This window comes from Megalobrama amblycephala, linkage group LG7 (genome assembly GCF_018812025.1).
Source record: "Megalobrama amblycephala isolate DHTTF-2021 linkage group LG7, ASM1881202v1, whole genome shotgun sequence".
Lineage (NCBI taxonomy): Eukaryota > Metazoa > Chordata > Actinopteri > Cypriniformes > Xenocyprididae > Megalobrama > Megalobrama amblycephala.
This window is the reverse complement of record NC_063050.1, coordinates 21,186,921-21,206,451: the sequence shown is the minus strand read 5'-3', so window position 1 is coordinate 21,206,451 and position 19,531 is coordinate 21,186,921. Positions and strand designations below refer to the sequence as shown.

The 19,531-nt window shown below is 38.4% G+C and overlaps 2 protein-coding genes across 13 annotated transcripts in view; both read right to left on the bottom strand.

The window, feature by feature from the left end:
• Nucleotides 1–7,068: 7,068 nt before the first annotated feature.
• On the bottom strand, nucleotides 7,069–9,502 carry LOC125272000 (flagellar attachment zone protein 1-like). Of its 7 annotated transcripts, XM_048196486.1 has the most exons (6): nucleotides 9,383–9,502; nucleotides 9,311–9,334; nucleotides 9,059–9,262; nucleotides 8,653–9,000; nucleotides 8,033–8,594; nucleotides 7,069–7,985 (listed from the first exon to the last, which is right to left on the bottom strand). In XM_048196486.1, exons 1-6 carry the CDS (start codon nucleotides 9,446–9,448, stop codon nucleotides 7,918–7,920), a joined length of 1,272 nt encoding a protein of 423 aa, XP_048052443.1. In that variant the 5' UTR covers nucleotides 9,449–9,502; the 3' UTR covers nucleotides 7,069–7,917. The 7 variants fall into 7 exon arrangements, with proteins under 7 accessions (XP_048052443.1, XP_048052442.1, XP_048052445.1 ...); XM_048196485.1 differs by having other exon boundaries at nucleotides 9,059–9,334; XM_048196488.1 differs by lacking the exon at nucleotides 9,311–9,334 and having other exon boundaries at nucleotides 9,383–9,488.
• The window catches only part of pnpla6 (patatin-like phospholipase domain containing 6), a 44,857-nt gene continuing 34,678 nt past the window's right edge, over nucleotides 9,353–19,531 (bottom strand). For 3 of the 6 annotated variants that reach the window (XM_048196477.1, XM_048196474.1, XM_048196479.1), the window contains 7 exons: nucleotides 14,882–14,998; nucleotides 13,468–13,616; nucleotides 11,377–11,529; nucleotides 11,083–11,199; nucleotides 10,899–10,986; nucleotides 10,644–10,792; nucleotides 9,353–10,549 (listed from right to left, as the gene is read on the bottom strand). In XM_048196477.1, coding sequence (XP_048052434.1) covers nucleotides 10,472–10,549; nucleotides 10,644–10,792; nucleotides 10,899–10,986; nucleotides 11,083–11,199; nucleotides 11,377–11,529; nucleotides 13,468–13,616; nucleotides 14,882–14,998 — 851 coding nt within the window. In that variant the 3' untranslated portion in view covers nucleotides 9,353–10,471. Of the gene's footprint in view, nucleotides 10,550–10,643; nucleotides 10,793–10,898; nucleotides 10,987–11,082; nucleotides 11,200–11,376; nucleotides 11,530–13,467; nucleotides 13,617–14,881; nucleotides 14,999–18,889; nucleotides 19,504–19,531 lie in introns of those variants that run through there. The other 3 variants (XM_048196475.1, XM_048196478.1, XM_048196480.1) reach the window with 3 other exon arrangements.

Sequence of the window (19,531 nt, the reverse complement as noted above, 5' to 3'; positions counted from 1 at the left end):
GGAAAAAGGTCAGAATTGCGAGATATAAACAATTACAGGAAAAAAGTCAGAATTGCGAGATATAAACAATTAAAAGAAAAGTCAGAATTGCGAGATATAAACAAAATTACAAGAAAAGTCAGAATTGTGAGATCTAAACACAATTACAAGAAAAAAAGTCAGTTGCGAGATATAAACAGTTACATGAAAAAGTCAGAATTTCAGGTTTGTTTTGCAATCGTGACTATTTAACAAGATATCTGTGAGAGATTAATACACAATTGCAAAAAAATAGAATTGCGAGATCAACTTTATATTGTGAGATAGTTTATATCTCACAATTCGGACTTTCTATTTCTCCGAATTGCAAATTATAAACTTTGAATTGTGAGAAACGAATTCTGACATTTTTCATGCAATTGCAAGTTTATATCTTGCAATTCTGACTTTACTTCTCGCAATTCTGTGAAAAGAAAAAAAAAAAGTCAGAATTGCGAGATAAAAAGTTGCGATTACCTTTTTTATTTTTATTCCATGGCAGAAACAAGCTTCCAGAACACACCTCTAAGGAAAAAATGATCTGAGATGCTGATCTTTATGGTTTATGCTTGGTTTAAAGTGTACTTCCATTCACTGTTTTCTAGCACTATTTTAATTTGTTTTAAATTTGTAATTATTATTTTTTTATTTGCTTTTAATTGAATCAAAGCATCAGTCATTTGTGTGTTTTATTTTTTGAAATAGGCGTTTCTGTGAATAGGACAGAGATACCGCACCCATTTCTGGCGGTGGTAGTAGTACACACCCCTGAACACCAAATGATGTTATCTAAACCAGTGCGTGCTGCTGTTTCATTAGCATTATTGTTTATCTGTGTGTGTGTGTGTGTGTGTGTGTGTATGTGTATGTGTGTGTGTGTGTGTGTGTTGCAGCATCATTATTTTTGGAGTGTGTGCTCAGGCGTGTACTTTGCTGTCATGTTGTATGAGTCTTTATTACTTTTTTAGAATTGTTATTATTTTTTTAAATTATCATGATAATGCCCCATCTGTAATTAAACCAAATACTCACTATGCAGTCACTTAAATCAAGTCCGTTTGCATTTTCCCCCCTGAACTTCCTGTATATACACAACTACTGGAGTCTCTTTATCTCTGTGACGAGTGAGTGAATGAATATCACTTCCTCAGCTAGTGCGGAGAGAGAATTTGTGATCAATAGAAAGAGTGTTTTCTTTTGTTTTTCTTCAATGAGCTGACATATTTAAGGATTGTACCGGGATGGGGTGGGTGGGGCGTGTTTGGGGATGGTAGTTCGGAGAAATAGTTTGTCAAGTGCTGTAAGTATATCAATTGCATGTTATGATCTCTGAAGTAACTGCCATTGATTTTACATTTTGTTGTGGGGGGGATGGGAGACGAATATTTTCTTTATTTATGATTTTTACATATATATCCTGTATTTTTTTTTTTCCCCAATACATTGTGTTTTTAGAAAAAGACACACTTTTGCCTTTTTATGTCTCCTGACTTTTTGATCTTAATATGCATTGTACAATTTTTACTTGTATATCATTGGCTGATTTCAAGCCGTTAATGATATTTTGTCATTTGTATTGATTCTTGACCTTTTGTTTGTTTTTCTTCCATGTTGTATTTGTGTCTGTTGATCTGTGAGTGAGTGCTATGAGAGGTTTTAGCAAGACATTGTGTCTTCAGCTGTTAGAAAACCAAAAGTCTATTATTTTGTATCCGTTGTGGTCCTTTGTAACCGTTTATTTTCAATTTTGAATACGATTACCATTTTGTTTGCTCTTATTATTGTTGTTATACTATTATCTTCAGGGTTAAGATCACACCAAATTAAGATGAGAAAAGTGGAACAGATTGCGAGTTATTGTTTCACCAGTGGTTCCTGGGAATGTTGCGTCAAAGGTGTGTCTTTTTCTGTTGAAGCTAAGCAATCATTTATTGCTCTGTTTTTCTTTTCTTTTTTTTCTCACTCTTTTTTTTGTGTAGCTCGTTTTCTTTCCTCTAGAGCTGTTATCACAGCTCTGTTTTGCTGTAAGGTTACAATGTGTCTTTATGTGGAAATCTCACAATTTTTAGCTGCTGTTGCACTGGAGGTTTTTAAATTATTATTGTTATTATTATTATTAAAAATTGTCATGATGGAGTTTAGAACCATGTAGTTCACCAAATTCTATTTGACTCTCATAGACTGAGTTTAGAAGTGTTTAAACCTGCTAATTCTGTTTGATGCGGCCGTTGACAAGCTGTTCAAGTCAAAAAGAACAGATTTCCATAATGTACTCTATTGTTGTTGGCATCTTTAAACAGCTCGGAAAATATATTGTAAAAATTAGAAATGCTTTGTGCCAACGACAAACTTAGACAGCCTTTCATGTTTTCTGGTATATAGATATATGAAAGTTATAGAATATAGATATCATGATGCAACGTTTTTAATTTTTGGGATTAGTTTGATTTAAACTAAGATATTTGATGTGGTATTTTAAAAATAAGACGCAACTACAACAGCTTGTCTTTTGTGAATATTGTTTTTTGTTTTAGTTTTTTTTTTTTTTTTACTATTTATTATTTTTTCTTTTTTTTTTTTGGGTACCAATATTCGAATGGAGCAGAAATATCCCAAACTGTTATATTGTATTGAAATACAGCCATTACAGTTTTATCATGATTTTGATGCCCCCTTCCCCACTTTTTTGTTGTTTTCTCATTTCAAATGAAAGAAATGCCATTATATTGTGAATACCTCAGGATTTTTTTTTTCTTTTGGGAAAAATTACAAAACTTTCAAAAACCTAAAACAAATAAAATACAAAAAAAGTGTTTGTGGTTTCTTTATGTACTCTAATCAGAGCTTTCTGTTCTGCCCCTGAAAAAAGGGCAAGATCTTCATGCTTGAACAATCTTTGTTGGACCGTCGTTGATACAGATCACCCTAAAACATACAATATTACCACCAATCCACAATGAATTTCACTGAAATTGTTTGCAGAGTAATTACAGGGAGGCATTACTTACCCTGCCATGATCGGTTGCTAATATGATTATTGAAAATGCTCAAAAAAATGTTGAATGTTTATATGAGTGAAGTTCTCTGGCTATATGGCATAGGTCAACTCAGTAGATGTATTTGATAGTCAATGTCAATATTTAAAGGGGTCATTGATTGATTTCACTTTAACTTTAGTGTGTAATGTTGCTGTTTGAGCATAAACAACATCTGCAAAGTTACAACGCTCAAAGTTCAATGCAAAGGGAGATTTTCTTTTACAGAAATCGCTTTTTAAAGACTACAACAAATGGCTGGTAGGGACTACAATGAGCTGCTTCCCAATTTGGTGACATAACCCTAAAATTTACATAAACCCTCCCCCTGTGAACACACAACAAAGGGGTGAGGCCATGTTGGGCTGCTTTAGAGAAGAGGAAGAGTTGTTGTAGTAGAGTGTTGTTACCATGCCGTCATTTTACACCGGACTGCTTCACAAATGAGGGTCAATTCCATGCTGGATTTAGACAAATGATTAACACGACGGCACATGCTGGTCGATGAGTTGAATCAACTTCACTGCAACTACATAAATGTATCCACTAAGCATTCAGAAATGTCCAGATACATTCTAAAAGTTGTATCTTCTTCCTGAGTCTCTCCATCAGTGTCCTTCTCCGGTTTGAACAATGTAAGGCTGAACACCGCTACTGACAATCGTCATTTTGGCTGCGTGAGATTCTCCAGCTTTGTTGTTGTTAAGCAACCGAAGCGTGAGCTGTTAAAGCTCCCCCCTCTTCTGGAAAGGGTGCCAGGAGCAGCAGCTCATTTGCATTTAAAGGGACACACAAAAAGGTGCTTTTGGTCACAAGCTATAATAAATGATCTGTGGGGTATTTTGAGCTGAAACATTCTTGGGACACCAGAGACTTATATTACATCTTGTAAAAGTGGCATTATGGGTCCGCTTTTAATATAAATTATATAAAATATACACAAACCTTCTTGTGTTCCCCTCTGGCAAAATAGAATAGTTTACTAAATTTAGCTTACTGGATACTGTGTAGTATACAATCCTATAATGCTTACTTTCGGTTCAAAGAGAGAGTGGGCTGGGTGTGTGGGTTCCAAAGTGATTTTCTTGACTCTTTTTCTCACTCGAGGTGTAAAGATCTTGGAGAGTGGATGGGGGAAATCAATAATCTTCTCAGCCATCCTGACTGTCCATTGTAGTCTCCTGATGTCTGATTTGGTAGCTGAACCAAAGCAAACAATATAGATGATCACAGGACAGAATCAATGACGGCTGAACTGTTTCAGCAGCTCCTGTGGCAGGTTGAACTTCCTCAGCACTTCAGGCCCTGAGCGATGATGTATCCAGGAACCTGAATGACTTCACTGCTGCCACAGTGCTGTTCATGATGGTGAGTGGGGGAAGTGCAGGGGTGCATTATCATCTCCACTGTTTTGAGTGTGTTCAGCTCAAGGTTGTGCACCAGACAGCCAACTGTTCAAGCTTGAGTCTGTAAGCAGACTCTTCACCATTTTGGTTAAGACCAATGACTTTTGTGTCATCTGCAAATTTCAGGAGTTTGACAGAATGCAGTGCAGTCGTTACTAGGTAATAACCAATCTTGGGTAATAACTAGGTAATAATCAATCTTAGGTAATAACTAATCTTCGGTTATTACCTAATTATGATCTAGTTATTACCTAAGATTGGTTATTACCTAGTTATCTAGTTATTACCTAAGACTAGTTATTACCTACTTATTACCTAAGATTGGTTATTACCTAGTTATTACCTAAGATTGGTTATTACCAAGTTATTACCTAAGATTAGTTATTACCTAGTTATTACCTAAGATTGGTTATTACCTAGTTATTACCTAAGATTGGTTATTACCTAGTTATTATCTAGTTATTACCTAAGATTAGTTACTACCTAGTTATTGCCTAATATTGGTTATTACCTAGTTATTATCTAGTTATTACCTAAGATTAGTTATTACTACCTAGTTATTACCTAAGATTGGTTATTACCTAGTTATTACCTAAGATTGGTTATTACCAAGTTATTACCTAAGATTAGTTATTACCAAGTTATTATATAGTTATACCTAAGATTGGTTATTACCTAGTTATTACCTAAGATTGGTTATTACCTAGTTATTATATAGTTATACCTAAGATTGGTTATTACCTAGTTATTACCTACCTAGTTATTACCTAAGATTGTTATTACCTAGTTATTGCCTACCTAGTTATTACCTAGTTATTACTTAAGATTGGTTATTACCTAGTTATTGCCTACCTAGTTATTACCTAGATTGTTATTACCTAGTTATTACTTAAGATTGGTTATTACCTAGTTATTACCTACCTAGTTATTACCTAAGATTGGTTATTACCTAGTTATTACCTACCTAGTTATTACCTAAGATTGGTTATTACCTAGTTATTACCTACCTAGTTATTACCTAAGATTGGTTATTACCTAGTTATTACCTATCTTAGGTAATAACTATACAGGGAGAAGAGCACACAACCCTGGGGGGTGCCAGTGCTGATTGTGAGAGTCCTGGATGTGAGTTTTCCCAGTATCACTAGCTGTTGCCTGTCTGTCAGAAAGCTGGTAATCCATTGACAGATTGAGGTGGGCATGGAGAGCCAGTTTGACAGTCAGTTTGGCTGTGAGAAGATCAGGCATGATTGTATTAAAGGCCAAGGTGAAGTCCACAAATAAGATCCTTGCGCAAGTCCAAGGTCTGTCAAGATGTTGCAGGATATAATGCAGTCCCATGTTGATGGCATCATCCACAGACCTGTTTGCTCTGTAGGCAAACTGCAGGGTGTCCAGGAAGTGTCAAGTGATGTTCTTCAGGTAGACCAACACCAGTCAAACGAATTCATGACTACAGATGTGAGAGGTCTGTAGTCTGGGCATGACACTTTCCTACTCTTCTATTTTTCGAAGACCTGGAATACGTCCTCCACACAAGACCTGAAGTGCAGGTTGGATGGCTGGAGGGGGGTTGCAGGAGGTGTTGGTGAATGTCTAAAGCGTGGGTGTGGGGTGAGTCTGAACTTTTCAAACCTGCATTAAAACTAAATTAGATCCTCAGCCATTTGTTGATTCTCCACAGATTGGGGGAATGGTGACTTGTACTTTGTGATGGTCCAGACTGATGCCAGGTCGTTGACTGAAAACTGCCCCACTTCTATAAACATCCTCTTTGACATGACAAAGCTGTTTGAGTTTCCTATTAAACCATGGTTTATCATTTGAGAAGGATAAGAATGTCCTGGTAGGAATGCACCTATGCTCAAAGAAACTGAAGTTAAAATTCATTTTTTATTTTTTATTTTGTAAAAATATTTAAAAAAATAAATAATACTAATAATAAAATGGATTTTAGCTTGCAAAATTACTATTTTTATTTCCAAGATGAAGCATGTCTTTTAGCATCTGGCAATACTGCCCGACCGGTTGTTCGAGTCATTTGACGATTGGTCTGATTTTCTTTTAAAATATTTAAACTATTTTACTGATAAAATCATCAGAGCAGCGCTGACAACACATTTCGGTGCGAGTGTGTGTCTGTATGTGTGTGCACTTTCTGTACATAATAAAATGTAATTTTATGGCAAAAAACACGGAAATAATTTGTTGTTTTTATCCTATTGTTTACTATATTTGCTTGGTCAGTGTCCTGTTCTCTTTACTAAATTCAACAGATGCTTATGATCTCACAAACACTCATCTCCGAATGTCTGATGGAAAAGATGAAACATGTCGAAGCAGAATCCTGATGACCCAGAGAGATTTCATTCCTTTCCTCAGGTTTGTTAATGTGAATAAACCTCTATGTCCACGATCAACAGTGCTGCTAATAACAAATTGAAAAAATCCAGTTTTAAAGCTAAATCTGTCCTTTCACAGCAATGTAACAGAATAGGTTTTATATAAATGTAGACTTTCCCATGCGTAAAGTTGCTTTACAATTCAAAAAGGCATGAATAATCACTCAGGAACATTAAATCATATTTCAAAAAGTGATTTAGTCAGCATGGCATTAAATAAGATTTTATTAATAATTTTTTCATTGTTCAGTATTTATTTCTGAGGCTTCAAACGGTCACACATATAACCTGTCTGACCCTCAACAGACTCTCGTATTACACATTCAAAATTATTTCCTCATTATCATCAGTGCAAAAATGCTAATCAAGCAAAATAAGAAATCGTTTACTGTTATTCTCTACAATCTCTAAAGTGTTTTAAAAAGCTGTTTTAAAAAAGCCAGTGGTAAAACAAATAAATTAAATAGTAGTTGGCAATCATTTCAGTTCTCATAAACATATAAAACAAAGATGTCTCAGCGTAAAAGACCGAAACAAAGCAAAAGCATCAAGGATTGAGGAATTTGTACATCTTGGTAAGGTTTCAGGGAAATATACATTTGTTATGGACAATTTTTGGGTTGATGAATATGGGAAAGGATGACATTTGGCTTTGGAGTGCAAGGAAAATCTCCTTCAGTACTAGATACTGCATTCCTGGCACTCATTTAACAATATGTCAATTTAAACTCCTTACATCTTCATGTCTGATATAATATTGGAGGTGTCCATTTTGTTCATATTCTCTTTTTTTTTTTGCTTTGTGAATGTGCAATAACAAAATAAGGCATCCAACCTCATCTACCTGAAGCACAAGTAGCTCTGCATTTCTGAAAGGCTAAAAAAACAAAAAAACACTGTTTAAAGACAAACACCCATTCAAATCCACATGAGATATTTTTGGCAATAATGAAACTCCCTGCCTTCTGCATTCCCTTCCTCATTCACTTTCTCACACCCATCCTCACTCTGTCACTCATCTTTCACTCTCATCTTCCCTGCTCACTTCCGCAATCCTCATGCTTCCTCATGCTCTCTGCCGCTCTCACTTCCGCACTCACTTCCTTGCTCTCTGCTGCTCTCACTTCCGCACTTACTTCCATGTTTCACCTCCACTCACTTCTGCACTCACTTCCTTGCTCTCTGCCGCTCTCACTTCCACACTCACTTCCTTGCTCTCTGCCGCTCTCACTTCCACACTCACTTCCTTGCTCTCTGCCGCTCTCACTTCCTTGCTCTCTGCTGCTCTCACTTCCTTGCTCTCTGCCGCTCTCACTTCCTTGCTCTCTGCTGCTCTCACTTCCTTGCTCTCTGCCGCTCTCACTTCCACACTCACTTCCTTGCTCTTTGCCGCTCTCACTTCCACACTCACTTCCTTGCTCTCTGCCGCTCTCACTTCCACACTCACTTCCTTGCTCTCTGCCGCTCTCACTTCCAAACTCACTTCCTTGCTCTCTGCCGCTCTCACTTCCATACTCACTTCCTTGCTCTCTGCCGCTCTCAGCCGCTCTCACTTCCACACTCACTTCCTTGCTCTCTGCCGCTCTCACTTCCACACTCACTTCCTTGCTCTCTGCCGCTCTCACTTCCACACTCACTTCCTTGCTCTCTGCCGCTCTCACTTCCAAACTCACTTCCTTGCTCTCTGCCGCTCTCACTTCCACACTCACTTCCACGCTCTCAGCCGCTCTCACTTCCACACTCACTTCCTTGCTCTCTGCCGCTCTCAGCCGCTCTCACTTCCACACTCACTTCCTTGCTCTCTGCCGCTCTCACTTCCACACTCACTTCCACGCTCTCAGCCGCTCTCACTTCCACACTCACTTCCTTGCTCTCTGCCGCTCTCACTTCCACACTCACTTCCTTGCTCTCTGCCGCTCTCACTTCCACACTCACTTCCTTGCTCTCTGCCGCTCTCATTTCCACACTCACTTCCTTGCTCTCTGCCGCTCTCATTTCCACACTCACTTCCTTGCTCTCTGCCGCTCTCACTTCCACACTCACTTCCTTGCTCTCTGCCGCTCTCACTTCCAAACTCACTTCCTTGCTCTCTGCCGCTCTCACTTCCACACTCACTTCCACGCTCTCAGCCGCTCTCACTTCCACACTCACTTCCTTGCTCTCTGCCGCTCTCAGCCGCTCTCACTTCCACACTCACTTCCTTGCTCTCTGCCGCTCTCACTTCCACACTCACTTCCTTGCTCTCTGCCGCTCTCATTTCCACACTCACTTCCTTGCTCTCTGCCGCTCTCACTTCCACACTCACTTCCTTGCTCTCTGCCGCTCTCACTTCCACACTCACTTCCTTGCTCTCTGCCGCTCTCACTTCCACACTCACTTCCTTGCTCTCTGCCGCTCTCACTTCCACACTCACTTCCACGCTCTCAGCCGCTCTCACTTCCATACTCACTTCCTTGCTCTCTGCCGCTCTCACTTCCACACTCACTTCCACGCTCTCAGCCGCTCTCACTTCCACACTCACTTCCTTGCTCTCTGCCGCTCTCACTTCCACACTCACTTCCTTGCTCTCTGCCGCTCTCACTTCCATACTCACTTCCTTGCTCTCTGCCGCTCTCACTTCCACACTCACTTCCTTGCTCTCTGCCGCTCTCACTTCCACACTCACTTCCTTGCTCTCTGACGCTCTCACTTCCACACTCACTTCCTTGCTTTCTGCACCTCTCACTTCCTTGCTTTCTGCTGCTCTCTCTTCTGTGTTTCACCCCCAATGCTCACTTCCTCGCTCTCTACCATGTTCACTTCCTACTAACGTGCAGACATGGCAACCTTGCATCAAATACCATCAAAACTAATCTACCATTACAATCTAATCATTGTAATGGAAATGATCAGCATTACTCCCTCTGAAGTCTTTCTAAACCTATGCTGTCTTTTCTCTGCTTCAGACCTTTAAAAATGCATTCTGGGAAAACCACTGTAAGTCTAGAAGGCATTTTATGGGAGAAGTTGCCAATGAATGTTTAGGTCGTGCCGTACACACACACATACACACACAAACACACCCTCACAAAAAATTAAATTCAATTAAATAAAATTAAATAAAAAAATCACAAACCAGACACACTACACACTATCTCTACTGAACTGGTATAGTCTGGAAACAGACCATAACGTAAGGATAGAGGTATACTGACTGCCACTGTAGACATCACTCTCATGAAACTCCCTTTAGACATTTAAGACGTAAAATACCAAAACATCTCAAAAGATATAGAGGCCCTATTTTTCAGTGGCACAGCATCTCAAGGAGCGATTCCTCTGCCTAGCTAGGCCCCCACAGTCCCTGGACCCCATTATTGCAGAGTCTTGAGCTGAAAAAAAATTCCAAAAGCAAAAGGATAATAGAGGGAGTCACAGCTTTGGTGACAAGTTGTGGGTAATGTAGTGTTAATGGGTCTAAATCACAGTATCTTTGGCGACTTCCCAACAATCTTATTAATTCAGAAGTCTTTTCTTCTGTATCTATCTTTACACTCCTCAGCCCTTGGTGGGACTCTGCTTCTCTTTCCATTGCCCTTTAACCTTTGGACCCTGCATTACTCGCTTTTCATCAATCTGACACTCCAGAGAAGTCCATGTTGAGGTCCCTTGTAATGTTCCTCCTCTGACGGATCGTCTTCTCTTCATCCTACACAAAAATGTTTTTAATTTCACCGGTTATGTGGTTAGTTACTGTGTTAACTTTTAAGGCCATATATAATAGGTTGTGTGTATATACTCACTGTTGTGAAGATCCCGTTTGGTCCCCATTCTCCAGGAGACTGGTCCTCAGGGTCTTCAGCATCCTCCTCCTCCTCTTCCTCACCCTCCTCCTCTCTGACTGTGTCCATCCCATCCTCCTCGTACTCCGTCGCATAGTCAGACTCCTCTGCTAGACACAGGAACATCAGTTAAGTACAAGTACAATGTACAGCAAGTACATGATATGATACTAACTCTGTCAGAGTTGTAAAAGAAATGTTCTTTGATTAACTGACCATCAGCTCCTAAATAACTCTGTACTGGCTCAATCCGGGACACAATTTCAGCTAGATCAGTGAAGTCTGCACTGGGACACGTGCATGACTGAAACAAACAGCCAATCACACGGGAATGATATTAATAGACAAAAAAGGGTGATTGAACGATGGCTTGTTTAAATGAGTTACTAAGAAAACTCACATCAGTCTTCTTGCTGTCATTGTAGTCCGCTGAGCGATGGTCTTTCAGCATGTTTTCAATGATGTCCCCACGAGCCCACTCAGTAAACACCAGTTTACCATACTGGTAACCCACATCCTGAAAGACGACAGAAAACTTTCAGTATGCCAGTTGTGGGGGGTCATTTATAATTCGGAATAACAGCTATATGCACACTAAAATAAATACTCTACTGCTATTAACTATACAGTATCAAGACAATATGGAATAATCGCCCCCTGTGTTTATTGTAGATATGGGCTTTTGTGTTCTCACATAGATTTCATCAAATTTCCCAAAGTCCATGGTCTTAAAGCGGTCGATGGGTGGGCGAATGTACTCGCAGTATGCACTCTTCTTGACAAGTTCCAGCTGCCGTACACAGGATACGTAGGCCAAACGGGACTGGATTTCAGCCATGTCAGGCACCTGAAAGACATTTTTAAACATTTTTTTAAGCTAGCACAATCAATTCCATACACTGTACATTTGTTCTGTGAAGTACAGTTTCATAAACTTCTAGAGGTTCTTCAGAGACCTTGTAAAATTATGACTGAAATATCCTACACACAGAAACAGTGTAATTAAATTAAATAATAAATATTTGTAAAGAATAAAATATGTAACATTTAAACAATGAAAATATACAGTGCACAGCATAAATGTGTACACCCCCCCACCCCCTGAACAAATAAAAAAGATGCATTTTCTTAATGATTCCTAATACAATTCATGGACAGATGGCAAAACTGAAATGTATTAAACATACATGATAAAAACAGAGAAATACATCATTAATATCTGTAGAAAAAAAAGAAAAGAAAAAAAGAAAGTAAATTAGCCAATTTTGTTTAAATTAAGGATTTTAGAAATGAGTACACGTTAGAGTTAATTCAACAAATGTTTAATATTTTAGTACTTAGTATGCCCTCCATAATTTTAAATATACTGCTCTGATCCTTCTTGGCACGAAGTGTACAAGTTCATGACAAATTGTCGCATCTGTTCTGTTTAACTCCTGGATGATGAGCTCCTTAAATGCCCTGATCTTTAATGGGGAGTGTTGCTCAACTCGTCTCTACAGAATCCCGCAAAGGCGCTCAAGAGTGTTAAGATTGAGTAGATTTTTCACCTTGGGAGAATGCATATCCTCATTGTCATGTTGAAAAAATGCCCAACAATGCAGGGAAAGAGGAAAGGGTAACATCTTGTTTCAAGTTTGTGTGTTAAATTACACAGTGTTGTGGGAATTCATGACAGCATTGATAAACTCCCTTACACCTTCAGCACTCATTCATCTCTATCTATGTAAGAGCTTTACTACCACTGAACTTTACTGTGGGAACCAGGCACTTCTCACTGTACTCCTCCTCTAGCAACACCATAACATTTTGGATGCTGTTAGATCCAAAATGATTAATTTGGTCTCACAGTATTGATTCCCAGAATCTATATTTTGTAAATATGGGCCTAAATATTGTGCTTTGGCTACAGTAGGTAGTCCCAGTGAGAACAACAACCATGCATGTCATTTCTGCAGGCTGCATCTTACTCTGTGAGATAAACAGTCACTCTTTTCATAGCTTTTGCTGGCTTTGAGACACTCAGTTGATATTTCTCCTGCTCTTTATCTAGCAAAAAAATCCCTCATCACTAAATGAAAGCTTAAAATGAAGGCCTGATTATTTCAGGGGCCTTGTCACAAGTCCATTGTTTTTGAATTTCTGTGTTGCTTTTGCTATAATTTCACACTTAAAACAATGATTTGGTAATCCTCTTGTACCACTGTCCTCTTTTGTGCCAAGAAATAAGTCTCCTAACAGTTCTCTCCCAAGTGGTTCCATTGTTGTCAGCATTAAGTCTGAGAATGATTCAGTGGGCTATATAACACTTTAAACTGTCTATAAATTACTTCTCTTTAAATGTTTTTATTTCAACATACTTACCTGCTGATCAAAAATTGCCTTAAACTTACACCAGAAATTTTGTTATTTAGTTTTATTTAGCAACTTTCAAGAGGGTGTGCTCATTTTTGCAACATAACATTTTATCACTTTGCTAAGAAAATCTTATTTTCCTGAATAATTTTGACATGCTTCTTTGGTAATTGATCAAACAGGCTTGCTGGAATCTCTAAAGAACCCTAACATGTTTTCTAAGTAAAGAGTAATTCCTGAATTTGTTAAGTTTCAGAGGGGTGTACTCATTTATGCTGTGCACTGTAACATTTTACTCTGATCATGTAAAAATGAAATAGCTTTTTACATTTAGAAATGTCATCATGGTCAAGAATTTTTCTGATAGTTTTCTGAAGTTGAAACTGCTCTGGCTTCATAAGAAGTCTAATATCCCACAATATTGACTCACCTTCACTTTCTCCGCCCACGGGTTGATTCGTTTCCATAGCAGCCACCAGCCAGAAAGACTGTCACCGTAGTTACAGAGATCAGTCTCATCCTGGCTGCCCACATCAATGGCAATGACTGTTTTTGTGCCCATATTACGAGCTATGTCCGCTGCAGGGCGTTAGAATGCCAGTTGAATGCAAACAAATGCACACGCACAAAGACAGACATCCACATGGTAGCAGGAAGAATCAAAGTAATGTTAATATTTCAGACAAAATCCTTACAGTAATAACTGATCACCAATCAACACTGTTTCACCAAACCCATAATTGGAAAGCTGACATTTTCATCAGGAATATGACCGAATAAACATCTATGTTCAAAAGTAAGACATTTTAGAAGTAAATGAATTCTAAAAACTTTTGCTGAGAATTTTGGTGAAACAGCCTTGCAGGAGTTCAGGACAAAGGATGGAAAAAGACAATCAATGATGACTAGTTATAAAGACGCAATTAAAACTTAACAAATTAGCTTTAAAACGTAAATGATGCATTACAAAAAATTGAGTTTTCCAATTAGCTTTATATGTTCAGAGGGATGAAACACAGGTGATCTTCATGCAAGGAATAATTTTGTCTTTGGCAGTGCAAACTGCTTGATTGCTGTGAAATAAATCGGATCAAATAAAAACACGGAACGTCACATGCAAAATCTTGTCTTTTTCCCCTTAATTAAGAAGCCTCAATTTGAAATGCAACATCTAAACTATGTGAATTTTGTCTTTCTGCCTATTATGTTGCACTGCAAACTCAAGGACTTTATGCTGTTGCCATCTGGTGATTTTTAGGGCCATTTTCTTTGCTTTTTTATTCAGGATATTAGTCAATTGAAAATTTGACTACATTAAATTGCACTTCCTTATATTGTAAAGAAGAGACATCAAATATTTATAATCGCAATTTAAGACCAATCATACACCAGACAACAACATCAAATTACAATGACTGACATTTACAATCGGATCAAATTTCATGTTTTTAAAAGACTGGTGAAGACTAGAGGTCAAACAACTGACCATCTTTGTCCCCACCACCCAATCCCTGCAAAACTTTATCCATTTGTCTCTGAACAATTCATAAACTTAACTACCAGATGGTCTAAAACACAATTTCAAATGTACTGAAAATCTTCCAAATGCCAAATTGACTGATTATCATATTAAAATAGACACTAATTCTGAGTTCAAATGGATAAAGCAAAACCACTCATTCTACCCTCAAAATGATATTATCAAAAATAAAATCATATTATACTTACTTAGAGCCACATAGCTCTTTAAAGGCAAAAATTAAGTAATTGTCCAAGCCAGATTGTGTTTCTGGCCCCAGTGGCCCTCTCTCAGTGGAGTAAGGGTTGCTCTGGGGCGTACTTGCCTGGCAGGTTGTTGATGTATCCTCCATCCATGAGCAGGTTTCCATCTTTAGGGTCGCAGAGGGGTGGCAGGTACCCGGAAAGGGTCATGCTCGCCCTGACATAGCGCCACAGGGAGCCTACCACACCAGGAGGGGACAATAACCTCTTAATAACAACTAAAGAACGTATACGTAATGCCCCAGCAGCGTTTGGAGGTGACCCTGAAGTCACATTTTTGGTTAGTAGCGCACAGACCAGCAGGGAGATACAGTGATGGTCACCCCAAGGACGGTGTGCGGTGGTTTAGTTTGGCCTACCTCATACAGTGAACCCGACCTTGACAGAAGTAGAGTAAACACCCATGAGGTAAGGTTGACTTATTTTTCAACCCTGCCTCACTGCCTTTTTAAAAAAAAAAAAAAAAAAAAAATGTTCAATTTGTCATGGATTCTTTTTCGGTCCCACTTTATATTAAGTGGCCTTAACTACTATGTACTTACATTTAAATGAATGATTTGATACAATGCACTTATTGTATACATACATGTTTTTACATTGTACTTATATTTGAAAAACACCTGCATGTAATTACATCTGTAATTAATTTCAGTAATTACATTTATAATTACACTGTTGACCCATCCCTTACACCTTACCCCTACCCTTAAACCTACTCATACCACCAAAGCTTTCCCTAACCTTACCCGTATCCCAATTCAATAGCAGAAAAAGTTTTTGCAATTCAGTATGAAGTAAGTACATTGTACTTATTTTTTGATGCAAGTACATAGTAGTTAAGGCCACTTAATATAAAGTGGGATCCCCTTTTCTAATTTGCAATTTAAGCTAATATTGTTACAATTAATTTACTTTTTTTCATCTTTAATTACTCCATGACAATAATGATGTATTTTTAGGGCAGAGAGTCTTGAGGAGACAGAGTTGAAAGACAGTCAGTGAACATATTGGGCACTGCCAGCCTGTACTGCACTACAGGTGTCAGGAAAGGCGTGACAGTGACATGGGTTGGAAGGACAGAGATAAATCGAGAGAGGCAGGTGCATTCAGCATGTGACACACTTAAAGAAATAGTTCACCCAAAAATTCAAATTCTGTCACTATAGATTGATGCATTTTTGTATGCCAAAACCCAGAGATGAGTTTGCATTTTAGCAAGTCCAATTCCATCGCCATGAAGCCAATGTTTGTTTTTGGGTTGGGTTTTTTGGTTAAATGCCTGAAATAAGATCTGTTGTTAACACAAGCTCAAGATATTTTCACATCTTATTCTATGACACAAAACCCTCCTTTTAATTTTTTTAATCCTTTTACTTATCTTGAAATATGCGGTTGCTAACAAGTGTGTAAATGGGACTATAGAGGTTGAGTGGAACATTGAATGTCATCAAGCCGGACAGGAAAACTCGTCTACTCACTAGTCTGCTTTCACAGCCCCAGTGTGTTTATAATATATGTTTTGGTGAACTATTGTAACAAACTTTCAGGAAAAACATTTTTTAAATATAGACTGAAATAGTCAGAAGCTTGAAGGAACACTCCACTTTTTTTTGAAAATAGGCTCATTTTCCAACTCCCCTAGAGTTAAACAGTTGAGTTTTACCGTTTTCGAATCCATTCAGCCGATCTCCGGGTCTGGCGGTACCACTATTAGCATAGCTTAGCATAGTTCATTGAATCTGATTAGACCGTTAGCATCTCGCTCAAAAATGACCAAAGAGTTTCGATATTTTTCCTATTTAAAACTTGACTCTTCTGTAGTTACATCGTGTACTAAGACCGACGAAAAATGAAAAGTTGCGATTTTCTAGGCCGATATGGTTAGGAACTATACTCTCATTCCGGCGTAATAATCAAGGAACTTTGCTGCCGTACCATGGGTGCAGCAGGCACAATTATATTACGCAGCGGCTGTGAACCCCTGTTTGTACAGGGAGCGTGCCTTGCAACCATGGAAACATTTGAGAGGCGCTGCGTAATATCATTGCACCGTTAATGGTGGTGATGTTGAAGTCAACCGTGGTGTAGTTTAACATTTAGCTTTTTATTTCAGGCGATTGTATTTAGGCTTTAAAATTCATAAATTCATAATTAGTGAAGATTATCATGATGAATAACTTTTGTTTAGTCACATAGCATATTTTCTGCAATAATCCAAAAGCCAATGGAAAAATCCTATTGTTTTTTTTGTTAAGGGAACCAGGGTAATAAACTTCTTGGCTGGCCTGCAAAAATTCATCATCACTTCAGTGCTCTATTTACTCTCCCTCATGTTGATAAAGTAAATAATGACAGATTTTTCATTTTGGGATGAACTACTTTGAAGCAAAAGAATGGCCATTGATAAAGGTAAAACAACATACAAAGATCTGTCTGTTTAAAACTTTTGACATTCCCAGTGCTTGAAGTGGGAAAAGAGTAAAAAGTGTGGGTGCAGGTTGAAATACCGTTCCCGATGGGGTGGGGGGTATTGGGGGCTGGGTAGAGGGTCCACCTTGGTTGAAATTGAGTTTCCGGGAGTGGAGTTAAGGCAGGAACACACCAAGCTAACGCCGACGAACTAGTGGCGACGAAAGCAGACTGCGGGGTTGGCTCACATCGGCAGCGTCTGTGTCCAAAGTTGCCCTGACGCACCAAACCGACGCTCGACAGCCGACGGCCAAGCAGCACGTCCGTTCTGCGCCTGCGTGAGATGAAATGCCTTTCCGAACCAGCAGGTGGCAATATCTGAACAGCCAATCAGAATGATCAGATGGCCCGATGGACCGACGCCGATTCAACATGTCGAATTGGCAGAAAAAAAGCCGACGAGGACCAATTTCAGCCGACGGTGAGAAAACTTAGTCGGGCGATGAACAAAAACTGTTTTTTTGTTGATTTGTGTTTTTGGTGTGTTCCTGCCTTTAGGTTTTTTTTGTTTGTTTGTTTGTTTGTTTTTTTTGGGGGGGGGGGGGGGGCGGTGCCCACTTCAAGCACTGGACATTCCTAATAAGTTAGCCAATAGCTAGCAGTGCTGCAGGATCCAGAACAACACCTCCCAGTGACCCTTGACCTCAGAAATACTTCATACATGTAGAACAGCGTCCTACAATAGATAAACATGCAAAAACATGCACACAGTGTGTTTGGTGTGCTGATGACAGCCAAGCTCAAGGTAGATGGGAAGAGTGCATGTGATGTATTGTGTATATCAAATATATCAACCTGAACAGCAAAACTATGATGCAAAAATATCTACAGGATGCAGAAAAATGAAGCAATATCATGTTCAGAATTAATTAAAATGGAGTATTTCTTCCAAAAAACAAAACAAAAACATCCTTAACAATTAACATCAAAAGTCACATCACAACATTCAATGTTGGTTGTAGCTTAATGAAAATCAACATAATTATGCAGTGGTTTAGCGAGAGCAACTGACAATAGACAGCAAAACAATATTCACCAACTATCCTGACACAGAGACCTTGTTAAATACATCTCAGTGAATGACAAACTAAAGCAAAAATCATTCTAAACTTAACAGTGCCATATTTTCCAGAAGACTATACTGTTCATCTATTAAATTTGAAATGCAAATTGAAACATCAAATTACAAAAAAAACAAACCTGCTGAAAAAAATAACCAATATCTGCACATTTGTAACCGTACATCATCTGAAATAGGAAAGGAAATCTGAGCATCGGATGACTGTGTGCACTACAAATCCACAGATAGGAGTCTATGTGTGTAAAGTGTGGTTTACAATAGAGCTAAACAGGGAAGAGATGGTTTGAATAGAAAAACTGAATGTAAATTGTGCACGTAGTGGTCCTAAAAGTAAATGGCTGAATCTTACGAAACTGATCAAGAACATGACATTATATTTTGCTAAAACAAAGTTAAACAAGAAAATTAAGACTATTCCACTACCATTAAGATTATTTTGTACTACTCATGACAATTAAGCACGATAATATATATATATATATATATATATATATATATATATATATATATATATATATATATATATATATATATAAATATAATAGAGTTGCTATTTCTATATAGTGGTTGTATTAAAGTACTTTTTAATACAGAATGCTGTTTTACAGTAATGAAAATGTAATGACAATAATGGAAATTACATAAATTACACATCCGGACACATTATGGTCATGAGAATATGTGGGATAATTGTGCTTAATTGCCATAAAAAATAATCTCACAATGCAAATGTCCATGACATGTTTTTCGTCAGATTCAGCCAAATGTAATTTTTATTGTGATTATCAAAGCAGTCTCTCTCCTCTATTCTTTCTCTCCTTTAATACTATCCCTTGTTCCTTCCAAGCCATGGGTTCCCAATGTAAACTGGGGGTTAATTTGTTTTTAAACAGGACAAGAGACAATAAAAAGCAAAGGGTAACTGAGTGGTTGGTTGTCGCAGGGATATTGGTGTAGCTAAACCTCCTTTAGGCTTCTGGAAGTTGGTGGAGGGGGGAAAGGGGGCAGAATCCTGACCTGGGACATTGTTAACATAGCAACCATCCACGAGGAGGTGGCCGTCCTTGGGGTCGCAGAGAGGAGGCAGATAAGGGGTATAGGAGGCACTGGCTCTAACATAGCGCCAAACACAGCCTGGCAAAATGAAGATGGAGAGTAAATC

Coding starts and splice junctions, on each gene's coding strand:
- LOC125272000 (XM_048196481.1), bottom strand. CDS start 9,448: ATGGAAGTGAGAGCGGCAGAGAGCAAGGAAGTGAGTGTGGAAGTGAGA. Junction 8,595..8,652: donor GAGCGGCAGAGAGCAAGGAA/GTGAGTGTGGAA, acceptor GTGAGTGTGGAA/GTGAGAGCGGCTGAGAGCGT. Junction 7,986..8,032: donor GAGCGGCAGAGAGCAAGGAA/GTGAGTGCAGAA, acceptor GTAAGTGCGGAA/GTGAGAGCAGCAGAGAGCAA.